Raw genomic sequence first — 13,840 nt, forward strand, 5'->3', positions numbered from 1 at the left:
CTGTTAAGGCACATTATGTGCTCCTCTAGTGCCAGTGGGACATTTACCAGCACCCAGAGATGTATTCTGACACACGTTCTCTATTTTCTGTAAAGTTTTGTGTTTTCCTCTGAGATCCAGATGTACTCACAGTACATCTGTTAGAGTCTCAGCAGGCACACTACCATTTCTATTTTCATTTGTTTTGCTATTCTGTTCATCAACATCAGTACTTTGTTCTTGATTTTCACCACTGCAAAGCATGTCATGAATGAACACAGATTAGATGTTTCCAAGAAAAACTTACAAACGCCTCTGAAGTGCTAGCAGAGGGTCAGATTTTTATGGGTCGATTTGTTGTTGAAGAATTTGAAGCAACTGCTGACTGAAAAGCTTAGGCCAAGCAAACAGCACATTTTGGACCGGCAATGCGAGTCCCCCAAGCAAACTTGATGCATCATGGTCTCTCCTTGTTGGGAGGGCAGTGGATGGGCTCCTGTTGTGGAGAACGGCCTTTGCACAAAACAGCTTTGCAGTGGGTTTTGACAATGATCCTTCCTAAAAAGTTCATATGGCCACCATTATACTTGGAGATGCCAAATCTGTTGTATCTGGGGAAGGTGTTTTTTGTTTGTTTCTCACCATCCAAATATATCTTAATTAGCAATAAATTAAATTAATTTTCCTCAAGTTAAGTCTGTTTTGCCTGGATGGTAATTGGTACATGATCTCAACTGAAGAACATTTCCATCTTCTTTTCCCCCCTTGGCCTGTTGATGAGGAGAGTAAGAGCACCTAGGTGGGCACCTGGCAGCTGGACGAGGTCAACCCACCACAGAAACAAAGCATCTATTTAACAAAAAGTCCAGTTCAGCCACAAGCCTTGTTACCAAGAAGATCCCAGCTCTAATATCAACAGTTACCACTCTGCACAGATATCTTTGCTGATCTAAGCACAAATACTTAATTGGTCAGAAAATGATCATTGATTTCAATAATAAATATCAGATCCCCATATACAACTGTACCTGTGGCCCATCATCATTCTCTGTGATGGTTTGTATAGAAGCACTGTGGGTTACAACACACTTTTCTCTCCCTTGTCCTCAAGCTCCCGTGCTGCTCCTATTTGTCTTCATCTACCTGTCAGGTTTGCACAAAGTAAAATTTCTGGGATATTAAAAAACTATCCATGAAAAAACCCAGGTGCAAGCCTGTCACACAACATTCCTTTTGCTGCAGAGCAGGTGTGAGCAGTAGGCTGGGACTGTGGGCAAACTGGGGTAATTATACACTGTCAACCAACCTGCCTCGCTCACATCTCCAACTGGATACGCTACCAAGGCATGACAACACGTCATGTCACTGGTCAGGTGTGCTGCTTGCTTTCCTAGACACAGCCGCATTGTCAACACAGGGATGAAGTGATCAACTTCTGAAGGGTTTTTGCTCCTCAGATTTGCCAGAACTACCAAAAGGTAAGAGCTTTCAAATTATTATACTTGGGATCAACACTATGTTTACTCCTTTGGAAGCAAGGAAAGGGCGGGGGCAAGGACTAAATGAGACAGTGAGCTTGAGGAGTGTGACAGCCGTGGCTCTCAGTTTTAAGTGTTAACTCTTTAGGATTAAATTATCAAGCTTTCAAAATGTGCAAGCTCTCTCTCAAGTTCCTAAAATCTGGAGGCGAAGATTTTTCTCAGTATATTTTAACTTTAGAACAGGTCAGAGGTGGAAAACAGGTAAACTAGCTTTTTGATAAGGTGAAGCTGAGAACAAATGGGAAGTCAAACTAACGCAGCACAGGAAAGGGTTCAGCTCGCACACAGAAGCAGAGCACACACCTGCTTTCTTCAAATGAATGTTTATTCGTAACAACTTAGTAAGAGTTGCTAAACTAGGACCAGCTGCTACAAGACATACTGCTTGAGCTGCTCTATCAGTGTCCAATTGAAGGACAAGTTATGGACATTATTTTCGCATGGGTATAAATGAAATACTGGCTACCCACGACTCAATGCTGTGCATAATGGAATGTTAATCTGTAAAATAATTAAATGAAAATACGGCAAACATCAAATTTTAAGGTAATGATGAACTGCTGGAAAAAAATCTGTAAGGTTGCCCTCAATTCTGACAGCTAGAAGGGAACGTGAAAGACAAAATTGTGTCAATAGAGGACAAAGGCTGAATCTAAAATTGGCATTTCCTATCTTCTGTTGTTTGCTCAAGTTTGAAGACAAGGCATAACCACATGTGGACCATGGTTGCAGTGTCTCCCTCATACAGTGTTTCCATATACAACAGAGCTGAGTAAAACCAAGACTAATTAATTTGTTCCTCACCACTGTTGCAGAACAGGAACTGAACCCACGTTTCTCACCCCCCAGTCCTGGTTAATGGGCAACCCAGTGGCCAATACTTCCTTTTAGTGGTTAGTACACTATTTTTAGAATGGTAATTAGGGATGGACGCGTTCTAACGCAATCCCGGGGCCCAGTTGTGTTCATCCTTCAGAATGAGAACCCTCTAAATGGGAGTGAAGTTGGTCATCTGAAGGAAGTAAGGGACCATACTGCAAACAGTAAATTAAGGAATAAGATTCAAGACATATATCTGTTTTGCACCAAAGGTTAATGCAGGAATCAATTATGGAGCTTATTCAGTATTTTCATTAATAACCTTGACAGATATATAGGAGTGCCTAATAAAATGTATGAATGAAGAAACAAATTATGAAAGCAGAAAATATTACTTGGATTGAGAAAACCTAGAGAACTGCTGTGACGGAATTCCTATGTATTATAATGCTACAAAGCCGTGCATTCAAAAAATTATATTAGGAATTTCACCTACAAGCTGGGAGCTCATTAGTACAAAATGACATTGGAGGAGAAACACCTGCTGGTTAATGACAGCACAAATACAAATTATGAGCACGGTGCGGCTGTAGAAGAGGAAAAAGTGCTACTGGGTTACTCTAACAACAGCATTTCCATTAAATATAAGATGATATTCTTACCACTATATGGGCTGAGGACAGAACTCATTGGTCCCTCACAGCCAAGAGGAATGGATTCACTGTACAGAAATGAGAAGGACTCACCAAGCTTGCTCAGCCCTGTGAAGAAAACGCTGCAGAGACACAGGAGCGGTCTCTGGGCTGTCTTGAGAGAAGAAGGATTTTTTATAAAAGTATGATGCTGGCACAATAACTAACAGGGCTAAACTACCATGAATCATTTTAAGCTAGAAGTTTTACAGTATTTTGAACTGCTTTAGAAGCGAGAGCAACAAGAGCAGTAAATGCACTAAATTATACACGAGGGAATAATCTGACATAAACACCTTACCCGGGACAGGACTGGAAATTCCAGGGAGACCCTGCTCGTTCAGCAGCCTCATGAGCCCTGGCGGGCAGGGCCAGGCTGCGGCTCCGCACGCACAGCGCTGCAGCTCCTTCGCACGCCCCGCGACCAGCCCTGCGGACACACATCGCAGCAAACCAACGCTCCTTGTGCCTTTGAATAGCAAACAAACAAAGCAAAAACAAACCACAAAGCCTTCCAGATTTCCTCGCATCTGCGTCACTGTTTACAAGACCATAAAGGAGGTTCTCTCCAAAAGGGAAAGAGCATAGAGCTCTTTCTTTCTCAGTAGAGCTCAGTTCACCAGCATTTTATTCTTTGGTATTTGCTTCCTCCTGATTTTGTGAACAATGGTTACGCTCGTTTTACTCTGTACTTCCATGTAAGCCATGAGGACTTGGGTTATACATAAATATCTCCCTTTCCACATGAAAGGAGGAGAAGCAGTATCTACACAGTGACTTTCTGGGTTCTACCCAGCTCCTTGGCTCAATGATAAAAACATCCTGATGGCTTTAAACAGATAAACAACCAAATTATTCCACTGACCACTTCAAGCAGCGATCTCATATATTGGCTGGTGAGTCAATGCAGTTGACAAGCCAATGCAGCCAGGTGAAGAGTTCGCAACTTGAAATACAATTCATATTCAGTCGGATCTCCCATAGCTACATCTTCTCCATTTGAGACAGGAAGCTGGTAGCCTGATACAGACTTAAAAGCCAGAATAACTCCAGGATTAAAAACTAAATTCAGGAGTAAAGAATGGGGAATTGGCAGAGCATCCTTCACCTCACTGAATAGTTTGTCTACTCCTGAATACTTTTTAATGTCCAGCTTCTGATTTGCTGTTGGCAGTCATCTCTTTTAGATTCTATTTTAGGAATAAGAACAAACAAACACCTGAATGTTGCTCCCCAACTCTTTGTTTATCTTTATTAAAGCAGGAACTTTTCCTTCCTGAGCATCTGAAAAGCCTCAGCACATTGTGAATGTTACCATAAACGAGCAGCTCAGGGCTAAGGGAAAACATCTCTCCACCGAGGAATTCAGCGTTCCATTGCTAGCTGAAAACTAGAATTAACTGCTTCAATAAAGTAAAACAGAGGCACTTGGTATTGTTAAAGCCATAGATGCAATTGCATGCCAGCAATGGCATTTTATGGTCACACTTTGAAATAGCAGAAATTGAAATTGTCTCATAAATGCAGCTGGGAGGGCTAAATGACTAATAAAACATTAAACTAGTGGCAACAGGAGAACAAGAACACATTACAGCAAACTGAAAGCCTTTGGACCACTATCCTACAAGCCACTAGGAAAAACTGCTGTATCTTCCCATTTCCATGAAATCTGAATATCACTTAGTATAACGTTTTCATATTAATCTTCCAAAATACAAAACTTTTGAATGCATGACCCTATATTCTTAAAATACCCAAATCACTCAATGCCTCCTCCCAAATTCCATGTTCCCTCTTTTCCATCTCTGACCCCATTCTTACTGAAGTCAATGGCGAATCCCACACCAATATCAGCTGGAGCTGGAATGGAGATTTGACATTTTTCTTACAAATCCACTGCTTCCTGCCCTGCCTCAGACCCAGTACCTGATGTGGCAGCCAAGTCTGACAACCTCCTGCCAGCTGACATGATCCCGAGCCAGCCGCTCTCGCCAGCTGTAGTACAGACAGAGCACAGAGACAGCCCTTTGCAATTTTAGTCCCTCTCTCACACACTATCCCAGTTGTCCGCACGTTTTCTCCCCCGCTGCCAGAACTGCTAGGAATTTTGTGCTGTTACATCCGCATCTGGGTCCCTGGAGCAGCTCCACTGCTTCAACTGGAATAGAGATAGGCCAGTGCCAAGCACTTTTGAAAACATTTTAGCAACTTAATTTGGAGTCTGCAGTACAAGATCAACAATTAACCTTCTTGATAAAACAAGGCCTAGTTGAATTTTTAAAAAATTGGTAAATTTTGATCAGCTTTCAGAGAAGTACTACATCATTTTTTTAACCATGACGACCTACATCTGAGGAAGAACTGCAACAGAACAGAATACCGAGGTAATGGAAGTGTAACCTGGACTCTGATACACACGCACCTGCCAAATCCTATCTGCCTCCTCTCCTTTCCAGACTATAATTTCTGAATCTGAACAGAGAAGAATTAGTACTGCAGTGAACTTCAATTTGCAAATGAAATCGTAAATACTTCATTGGCACAGGCTCATGAGACTAAAACAAAGATGCAACAGAACTCAAGTAATGAGATTTCTGAAATAACTGTTGAGGAGCTCCTGGATTGTGTTCTGCTGGGCTGCAACCCGGTCCAGACAGACATGAATCTAATCCCATGGGGCTCTCCAGGCTCATGGATGATTCCACTTCAAATACGGCCATTTCACCTTTGATGGAGTGTTTGTGGGAAAAGCATATTTCCAACAACCTTGAAATCAAAATACTAATTTTCACAGGACTTGAAGTGAGCTTTATTTCCCAGTGCAAACTGATTATACCCACATGTAGAAGAGACTGAGACTTCAGGGAAGGCACAGACTTGTTTTGGTGACCCTGGCACTGTACATTTCTGCCTGTAAATCACACCGTTTGCAGTTCCTTGAGTCAATCTTGAGTGCTTCACATAAACCAAGCCCCCAATTCAGGAGTGCACAAGGGTCAGCTCTGCCCTCGCAGAGCTCCCTTTACTTGGTGTGACAGCTGAGAAGACAACATGCATTACCTGCCTAGCTATTCAGTGGGGGCCTCTGAGATGTACAGATGTTTCTGGAAAGGAGTTTATAGGACATTTTCTTGCTCTTCAGAAATTGTTGCCTGATAGTTCTCCTTGCCACTTTTTCCTACAGGGTTGCTTGCACCATCTGTTCTCTCCCATACCTTCCTCTCCAAGCAGATGATCACATCTGAGGGAGGAGAGCAAAATCTCCAGCTCCAGTCTTTGGCGGTAACACAGGTTTGGGACAGGCACTGTTCCAACCAAGAACTGAGAGTAACCACTCACATGCCAAATTAAAGGGTCTGTTGAGTTGCATAAAACACCCCAGCAAATGCCTTTCCTGGACCTCTGGACTTGCAGCATTGATGCCCAGAGGGTTTTTGATCCCTGGTACTTTCTCCTGAAGCTGAAGAAGGCCCTGCAGAAGCTGGGTCCCAGCTGCCCAGCTGCCCAGCTCTGGGCCAGGTGATCATCACAACACACAGAGTCACTGGCAGCACAATCAGAAGCGCATAACAAGACACTGAAAATGCAGCAAATTGAGGGCACCAGCTCTACCAACAGCCCACAGCTGCTGTGCTTGACGGCTCTATTAGAGCAAAGACAAACCTGGCACCCAGCGGGGCTCCCACACCGCTCCTGGCCTTGCTGCTGATTCACTTCTGCATTTCTTGTCCTATACATTTAACTGAGGCTATTGTACTAATACTTCACTGGGTGGAGCAAGGATTAGTCAGTGTTTGCTCACATTTGGCTGTTAACTTGCAACGCTCTCACTATGTTAACCACTGATTCCCTCCTACGCTCTGCCTCATGACAGGGCTTTGGCCTGGGCCTGCAGCCATGGGATGGCACTCAAAAGCCCTTTCCTCTTCTTCCTGTTTCACAGCGAGATGAATTCAGCAGAAATGTCACCAGAACTGACACCACCCAGTATTTAGTGTATGGTGTTTAAGTACCAAGATAGCGATAAGCCAAAATTTGAAGAGACTCCCTGTAATTTTGCCCACTGATCTTTGTCCCGAGGAAACAGCCCTTGGCCATCAACATAGGATAATACAGTATTTGTCTGTCACCACACTCCTGAATCTGCATTTACTACTGATGCACTTTCTTCTCTATAGATCATTGCTTTTCCTTGGCTCTCATAGATTCATCTTACCACGTTTTCTTGAGTCTCAACTGTTTTTTTCTTCTCAGTAGGATCCTCATGGAGTTTCAACAATGGCTTATTAATAACTCTAATATTGCCAATCACCTGTTTCCATGTCTTTATACCAAGAAGCACCTTTCCCCACCCTTCCTCTTTAATCCATATACTAGCAATTTACTCCAATGTCTTTGGCCTTAATATGGCCAATGCTCTATTTTTGATTTTTTCTCAAGACCATCCCACCTATTCCCTTTATTATTCATTCTGCTGCCATTTTCCACAGTACCTCCCGTTCATCCAGCTCGGTGAAAATCACATCACTTCTTCCCTAGCGATATTTTCAAATTTCTCCTTCTCTTCCTCTCTAACAGGTCTGATGCTTTATCTCAGCACTACTAGTCCCCCTGCTTTTGGCCTCCCGCATACCCTCCAACACACCTTGAAAACAAACCTGTTGAGATCATCTTGCCTTGTTCAGCAATTTCTATCCTCCATTTTGACCTCACATATTCAGGCAGCTTGTGCCGAATTGCCAAATGTTACGTATCTCAGTCTCTATCTGCTTATCCAAGTGTCTCTTAAAATATAAGCCCTCACTTCCGCATCACCAGTGAGCAGGTGAGACGGGCACAGCCCTGGTCCGAACCGGGGAAGGTGTCTGTGCATGTGCAGTGACACAGGACACACAGCTGGACTGCAAGGAGCTACATGGAGCCACCTGAGCAGCCAGCAAACCTGCACCAGGCTCTTCCAGCAGCTCCTACAAACTCCTTCGCTCCTTTTCCCCCCAAAACTACCCCTCCTTGCTGACCTGCGCCAAGGGCTGTAAACTTATTTTGTGACAGACACCTATAGGTTAGTAGAAAATTAACCAGTTAATCCTGGTTCAAGGGACAGCTAGGAATAATCAACAGCATTCCATTTAAAGCAACACAAACATACATGTCCAGCTGCATCCTCTTCCTCCCACTCTCCTGTGTTGCAAAGAACAGCTCCTGCTAAAACACGCAAAACACAAATACTTCGTGGCCTGATCTTGTTCAGGGCCTCGGGCAGCGCAGTCATGTTTAATAATGATCTTGCCCAACAAAAGTCTGTCACACTAGTGGTGAGACAATAGTTTCACAGTACAAAACTAGTCACAGTAATGATGATGATAGGGTTGCACAATAACCCGATGAAAAGACAGATCCGAATTGTCACTGGTTGCATGGTTGCAGGCTCTGACTTAATGACACATGAAGGTTTTTCACAGGTGCTCCAAAGTGTGCTCTTCCCTTCCTTGATTATTTTGACAATACATAGGGGAAAAAAAAAAGGTTAACTTTTCTGCAAAAGTAACACCTTCAGTCACAAATTTACACACTTTGAATAGTGTGTTTTCTGGGGCAAAATTTTTAGCTTTCCAGCACAAATAAATACATAAAGATGGTATTTTCTGCTCCCCTTTCCCATCTTCCTCATCGTGAAGCGTAACAGGAACTGACTGCACTTCAGTCTACAAAAAAAACAGAAGACGAGAACTGTGAATTTTCCTCTAAGTAAAATCTGAATGTGAGAACTAGGAATTACAGAAACAGGCACTGAAAGTCAATCAGCAGATTTTATTTTGCGCTACTTTTTGCAGGTGAACTGTGGAGATGGCTAGTGAGAAGGGACCTGGGGAAATCACCATGATTATGTATGAACCACGTCGTGACCCCTGCACTCAAGAACCCTCAGCACCACCGTTCTGCAGCCAAGATGGTAAGCGGGCTTCGCCAGAGGGGTTTAAACAAGCACCCTCTCGGTGTGTGGCAAACACTGGGAGCTGGTTTCCAGAGCACAGCTGAGCCAGCTCATAAGGGGCCCATCTTTGCCAGGACACGATGGGTTTAGAAAACGTCTGTGCTAGCAAACAAACCCCAGCGTTGAGGTAAGCAAGCTGGTGGGATAGACAAATGAAAACATCACTTAAAATGGAAAAGAAAATATTTTTGTTGGTTTAGTTAATAATTTTTCTAAAACACACGCTTTATTGCAAAAGGAGCTGCAGTTGTATCTCTACAATAATTTCACATTCCTAACAAGCAAATGTTCAGACAGTGAACTTTGTGCATGGATGGGCTCTGTCTTGCTTAAACTGTAATCTGGTTTTCCAGAGAACTGGACTCCTGCTGCCCAGAGCCACCCTCCCTAGATAAGTCAGTGCTGCAGCCGATTCCGTGGGGATGAACAACCCTTCCCCGTTGCCGTCTCATTGCTGGGTTGACTTTTCATAGAATCATTTCAGTTAGAAGAGACCCTCAGGATCATCAAGTCCAACCATAACGTAACCTAACTCTTGCTCTAAACTATGTCCCTAAGAATGTCGTCTAAACACCTTTTAAACCCCTTCAGGGATGGTGACTCCACCACTGCCCTGGGCAGCCATAAGCAGAACCTAACTTTTTTCTCTCTGAAACAAGGCACTGCTCTCCCACTTGCGTAAGTATCTCACAACACTCCTTTGTCTTCTGCCTGTTCAAGCCTACACTTGTTGAAAGACACACTGAGACATCAGTAACCTTCGTTACCTTCCTGCTATCGAGGAAATTGCCACTGACCAGACAGGACTGGAGCAGAAACCGGAATGGGAAGTCAGAGGATGACTAACAAGGCTAGATGTGCCTGTATTGGCTCTCTGAACTGAACTAATTTTCAGAGCATTTTATCCTCATTAGCTCTCTCTGTAAACATTTTTGTCTTCAAAGACCTCTCTGGATTCTTTCTAAACTCAGAAGAACTTGCAAGAGGTTGGGGAGAAAAAGTCTCGCTCCTTGGGAGCTACTGAACCAGCCAAGGGACAGGCACTCCACACATCTAAAGCGGAGTCGCAGCATCTTGTCCTTGCTCAGGAAGCAGATCCTTCACAAGAACATCTCGAGTGAAAACTCACTTGTGCTGAGCACGCTCCTCTTCTGGATTGGAAGGAAAATCCTTACTTTTTAATTTTTTACAAGTTGGGTTTTCCACAAATATTAATAACGTCTCCCCCTCAAAAAAAAGGAACAAAAACTCAAAAGAAACTAAACACACCCCAAGGACCACTAAACCCAAATGCCATTTCAAATGTCTCCCACTTCTGGCAAATCATTCAAGGACGCATCCCTAACAGCTTTTCCAGGGCTTCTCGTGGGGCTTTCCTGCTGCAGACCAGGCTGGTGGTTTCAAACCACACCCATGCTAACTGGTTGTAAAGTTTTACACGTTGATTCATTCTGAATGTGCTTACAAATGTATTTTTAATACATTTATTTATTTCACACTAAAAAAGCATGAGGTGTCTTAGTCACAAGCTTCCCTTCCCTTTTCTTTTATCCAGACTAAAAGGAAAAATATCTTTAATATTTTTCTACAGCACAGGGTATGATGAAATTCCTCGGCTGTGATCTGAAGGCAGATAAAATTCAAACTAGAAAAATGGTCTCTAAATATTAATAGTAAGGGTAATGATCACTGAAACTAGTTAGAGGAATTGTGGGTCCTTTATCAATGGAGTCCTTAAATTAAGACCAAGTGTCATTCCAGATGCAGTTATTGCCTTTGTGTTGGAAAAACGACTTGATTTCTCAGATTGTGCCACACAGAAAGTGAGTCTAGCCAGTCACCAAGGGCTCTTTTGGCTTTAGAAATCCATTAATCAGTTGTGTTTTTTCCCCCCGTGCTGCACTCCACGGAGTCATTTCAGGCCTCCCCTGTGCAGCCTCGTCAGACTCCAAACAGGGATTTCAGGAGGCACGGACTGTACGCATTTTTACATTTTGCCCTGTTTTCCTTTGCGTAGGGGGTTATGAGTATCCTGCTCCCCCACCGTACTCCTGTCGAGAAACAGTCACTGTTGAACAACCAGGTAAGTGCCAGGGGACTGTGTTTCTCACAATGCTTGTGGTTCTACATGCTCGTACAAGTGAAATGTTTAAAAAGTCAACAGAGAAGATGGTGTTTTCTGACCCAATCATGACTTAAGAGGCTGAAAACTTCCCTAGAAATGTTGAAAGATAAACCAAGAGACTCAGTCTAATTTTTCCAGCATTAGCCTATCTACAGAAACATTGTTTTCTGAAACCTGCTAGGACCTAACACTTTCAGAACAAATAATTTTAAGTCCAGTTTATTTTGTTGTTCCTGTTCTAGTCACCCTTATGAAAGTGCAGGAGCTCAAAGGAAAGGCTTCAAAAAGAACAGTCAAATAACATCTCTTACAGCAAGGAAGGAGACACATAAATTTTTAAAAATCCCTTAGACCAGCAGGCAATTAAACTCAGATATGCTACACCCCATCTATCTAACTGACAAGACCTTTCCACTCCTGAAATTTTGCTTCAGGTTACAGTGTGAATGTACCCTAAACTTGGTTTAGGATGCTTAACACGGGAATGTTCTCTGAAAACGTTTGTGAAAAAATACCCTCCTTGCACCTACAAGGGGTGCACCCCTCAAGGAGCCTGACACTGTCAGGTCCGGACTGAAAAAACACGAGGAAGCTACAGACTCGGTAACTGGGGACAGCACCAGCATCTGAGCAACTCAGCTGTTTGGATTGATTTCTTGTAACTACTGAAAAGTTCATCTAGAAAGCTCCTCTATACCCTTCAAATCTCTTCTTCATGGAGAATACGCATTTTCATATTTAAGTATCAGTTCTCAATGTCAGAGCACCTCCACCAGTGGGTGGTGGACAGTGCCTGACGATGGGAATCATCCCAAAGGCAGTTCCCTGTATATGTCCTGATCCCAGTAAACACTGGCTGCTGGTAGAATTGGGATCTTGGGACACATGGAAAAAGTAGTACAGTGGTTCTTATGAATATATTTGAAATCAATAATAGTAATGTAGGTGCCTCTCGATCAGCCACATTAAGAACCTACATTCTCCAGTTAAGACTTTATAACTTGGAAAACTTTTCCTGTGCTTCTAATTTCGCTGCTTCTCATTTCCTCTTAAACCCAGTTTACATGGTGTCTCAGCCTCCAGTCATCCTAGCAGGAATATTCTCATGCCATCCGACATCCACAATATGCCCTTCCTGCCGCCAGCACATCACCACACGGGTCACCTACAGACTGGGCAAGCTGTCTTACCTGCTGTGCACCAGCTTGTGTATGGTTGGGTAAGATTTCATGTATACTTTGAAGACTTTTCATAGCAGAAGGTTTAAAAAGACTCATTTTAAAAAGCAGAAGTTCTACTTAGTATTCACATAGACAGTTTGCCCTTCTCTAGCTGATAAGGAGCCATTCTGTCCATTCTAGATACAGTTATCATGGCTACAGTGGATGCCAACTTGTTAAATTTAACCAAATACATTATTACTTTTCATAAGATGAGCAAAAACTAGTATAATGTTGTCTGCTTCCCTACTGTACTTAAGAATAAGGCTCAGAATCAGACTAATACATGAGGCATCAGCAGTGAAGATGATTAATTATTTAGAAGATACTTTAACCATTAAAACACTTGAGAAGGGGGATTAATGCAGTGAAAAGGCAGACAGAATACGGCAGAGAAACAGCACAAATGTAGCCAGTGGAAAGAAAAGTCAGTAACTCATTCCATGCCTGTCCATCTCCTCTCCGGCTGTAGGTGCTGCTTTGGATGCTGCTTCATACCTTTGTTCATAAGGTGCTTCAAGGACGCAGACCATTACTGCCCATACTGCGAATTTCATATTTATAGATACAAAAGACTATAGAAAGAAAGTTCATACAACCAGATGACGTCAAGTCTCTGTTTCCTAATGGCGTAAGATTCTACATGTAAAACTACTGTTAGGAAACACATAGGGGTAGGCTTAGGTCGTGCAGCTCCCTTGCTGGTGAACCGTCTGGAGTTACCATCACACGGTTGGACTGACTTAAAAAGCCTTGAAGACTAATTTACAAAGCATCACTCAAATTTACACTCTGTTTGAATTGCTGTCCTGAGCTGTGAAGTGACCGGCTAGTGAGTACTGCAGTGCTGCTGCTCTCCAATCTCCAACCCAGCTGGGACACAGACTCTTCTGGACTTTCCAACCCACCAGTAACGGAGAGGTGTGGACACGCACGTTTTAGAGAAGCACTTACCTTCTATGCACTGGAACTGACTGGTCAGGACTTCATTTCTCTCTGATCTTCTTCATATGGGACCTACCCCTGCAGGGCTGTGGGTGGTACAGTGTAGCTCATTATTTATTAATGAAACACTAACTTATAAGACTGTCTTTACTGTATTGTACATGAGGCAAAAAAATAAACTTGCTATTGTTAACAATGCTGGCAAAACATCTCCTGTCTGCATTGCTTCCACGACCCGTTGCATCCAGAGTGCAGATGCAGGTCAGACTGGGACACCCTGGTTACTTTCACAAACCAAGAACCAAAAGGCAAACATAAAAAGAAGAAAAATCAGCAAGCACGGCTTGAAAAAAGTCACCAAAACAAGGTCCTCATTTTACCTCTCTGCCTTCCCACTGCGGGGCATCATCTCCCAAAGCAGGACCCACTGGGCTTTACACTTCACAGAGAACCTTTGTGGTTCTCATCCAAAGTCACTTATCTTATAAAATGGAGTCTCTGCAATTGCTTGCCCAGAGGGTGCC

At 43.1% G+C, this 13,840-nt stretch overlaps 1 protein-coding gene across 2 annotated transcripts; it reads left to right on the forward strand.

Moving 5' to 3' along the window:
• Nucleotides 1-1,370: 1,370 nt before the first annotated feature.
• Nucleotides 1,371-13,438, forward strand: LOC136108520 (cell death-inducing p53-target protein 1-like). Of its 2 annotated transcripts, XM_071815305.1 has the most exons (5): nt 1,371-1,457; nt 8,866-8,984; nt 11,044-11,109; nt 12,211-12,370; nt 12,844-13,438. In XM_071815305.1, exons 2-5 carry the CDS (start codon nt 8,879-8,881, stop codon nt 12,950-12,952), a joined length of 441 nt encoding a protein of 146 aa, XP_071671406.1. In that variant the 5' UTR covers nt 1,371-1,457; nt 8,866-8,878; the 3' UTR covers nt 12,953-13,438. The 2 variants fall into 2 exon arrangements, with proteins under 2 accessions (XP_071671406.1, XP_065706421.1); XM_065850349.2 differs by lacking the exon at nt 1,371-1,457 and having other exon boundaries at nt 8,674-8,984.
• The last annotated feature ends 402 nt before the right edge of the window (nt 13,439-13,840 follow it).

This window comes from Patagioenas fasciata, chromosome 15, assembly GCF_037038585.1.
Source record: "Patagioenas fasciata isolate bPatFas1 chromosome 15, bPatFas1.hap1, whole genome shotgun sequence".
Taxonomy (NCBI): Eukaryota; Metazoa; Chordata; class Aves; order Columbiformes; family Columbidae; genus Patagioenas; species Patagioenas fasciata.

Excerpts from the sequence above, each read along its gene's own strand:
- LOC136108520 (XM_071815305.1), top strand. The coding sequence starts at position 8,879 with ATGGCTAGTGAGAAGGGACCTGGGGAAATCACCATGATTATGTATGAA. Across the intron at positions 8,985-11,043 it reads ACCGTTCTGCAGCCAAGATG|GGGGTTATGAGTATCCTGCT; the intron begins GTAAGCGGGCTT and ends TCCTTTGCGTAG. Across the intron at positions 12,371-12,843 it reads ACCAGCTTGTGTATGGTTGG|GTGCTGCTTTGGATGCTGCT; the intron begins GTAAGATTTCAT and ends CTCCGGCTGTAG.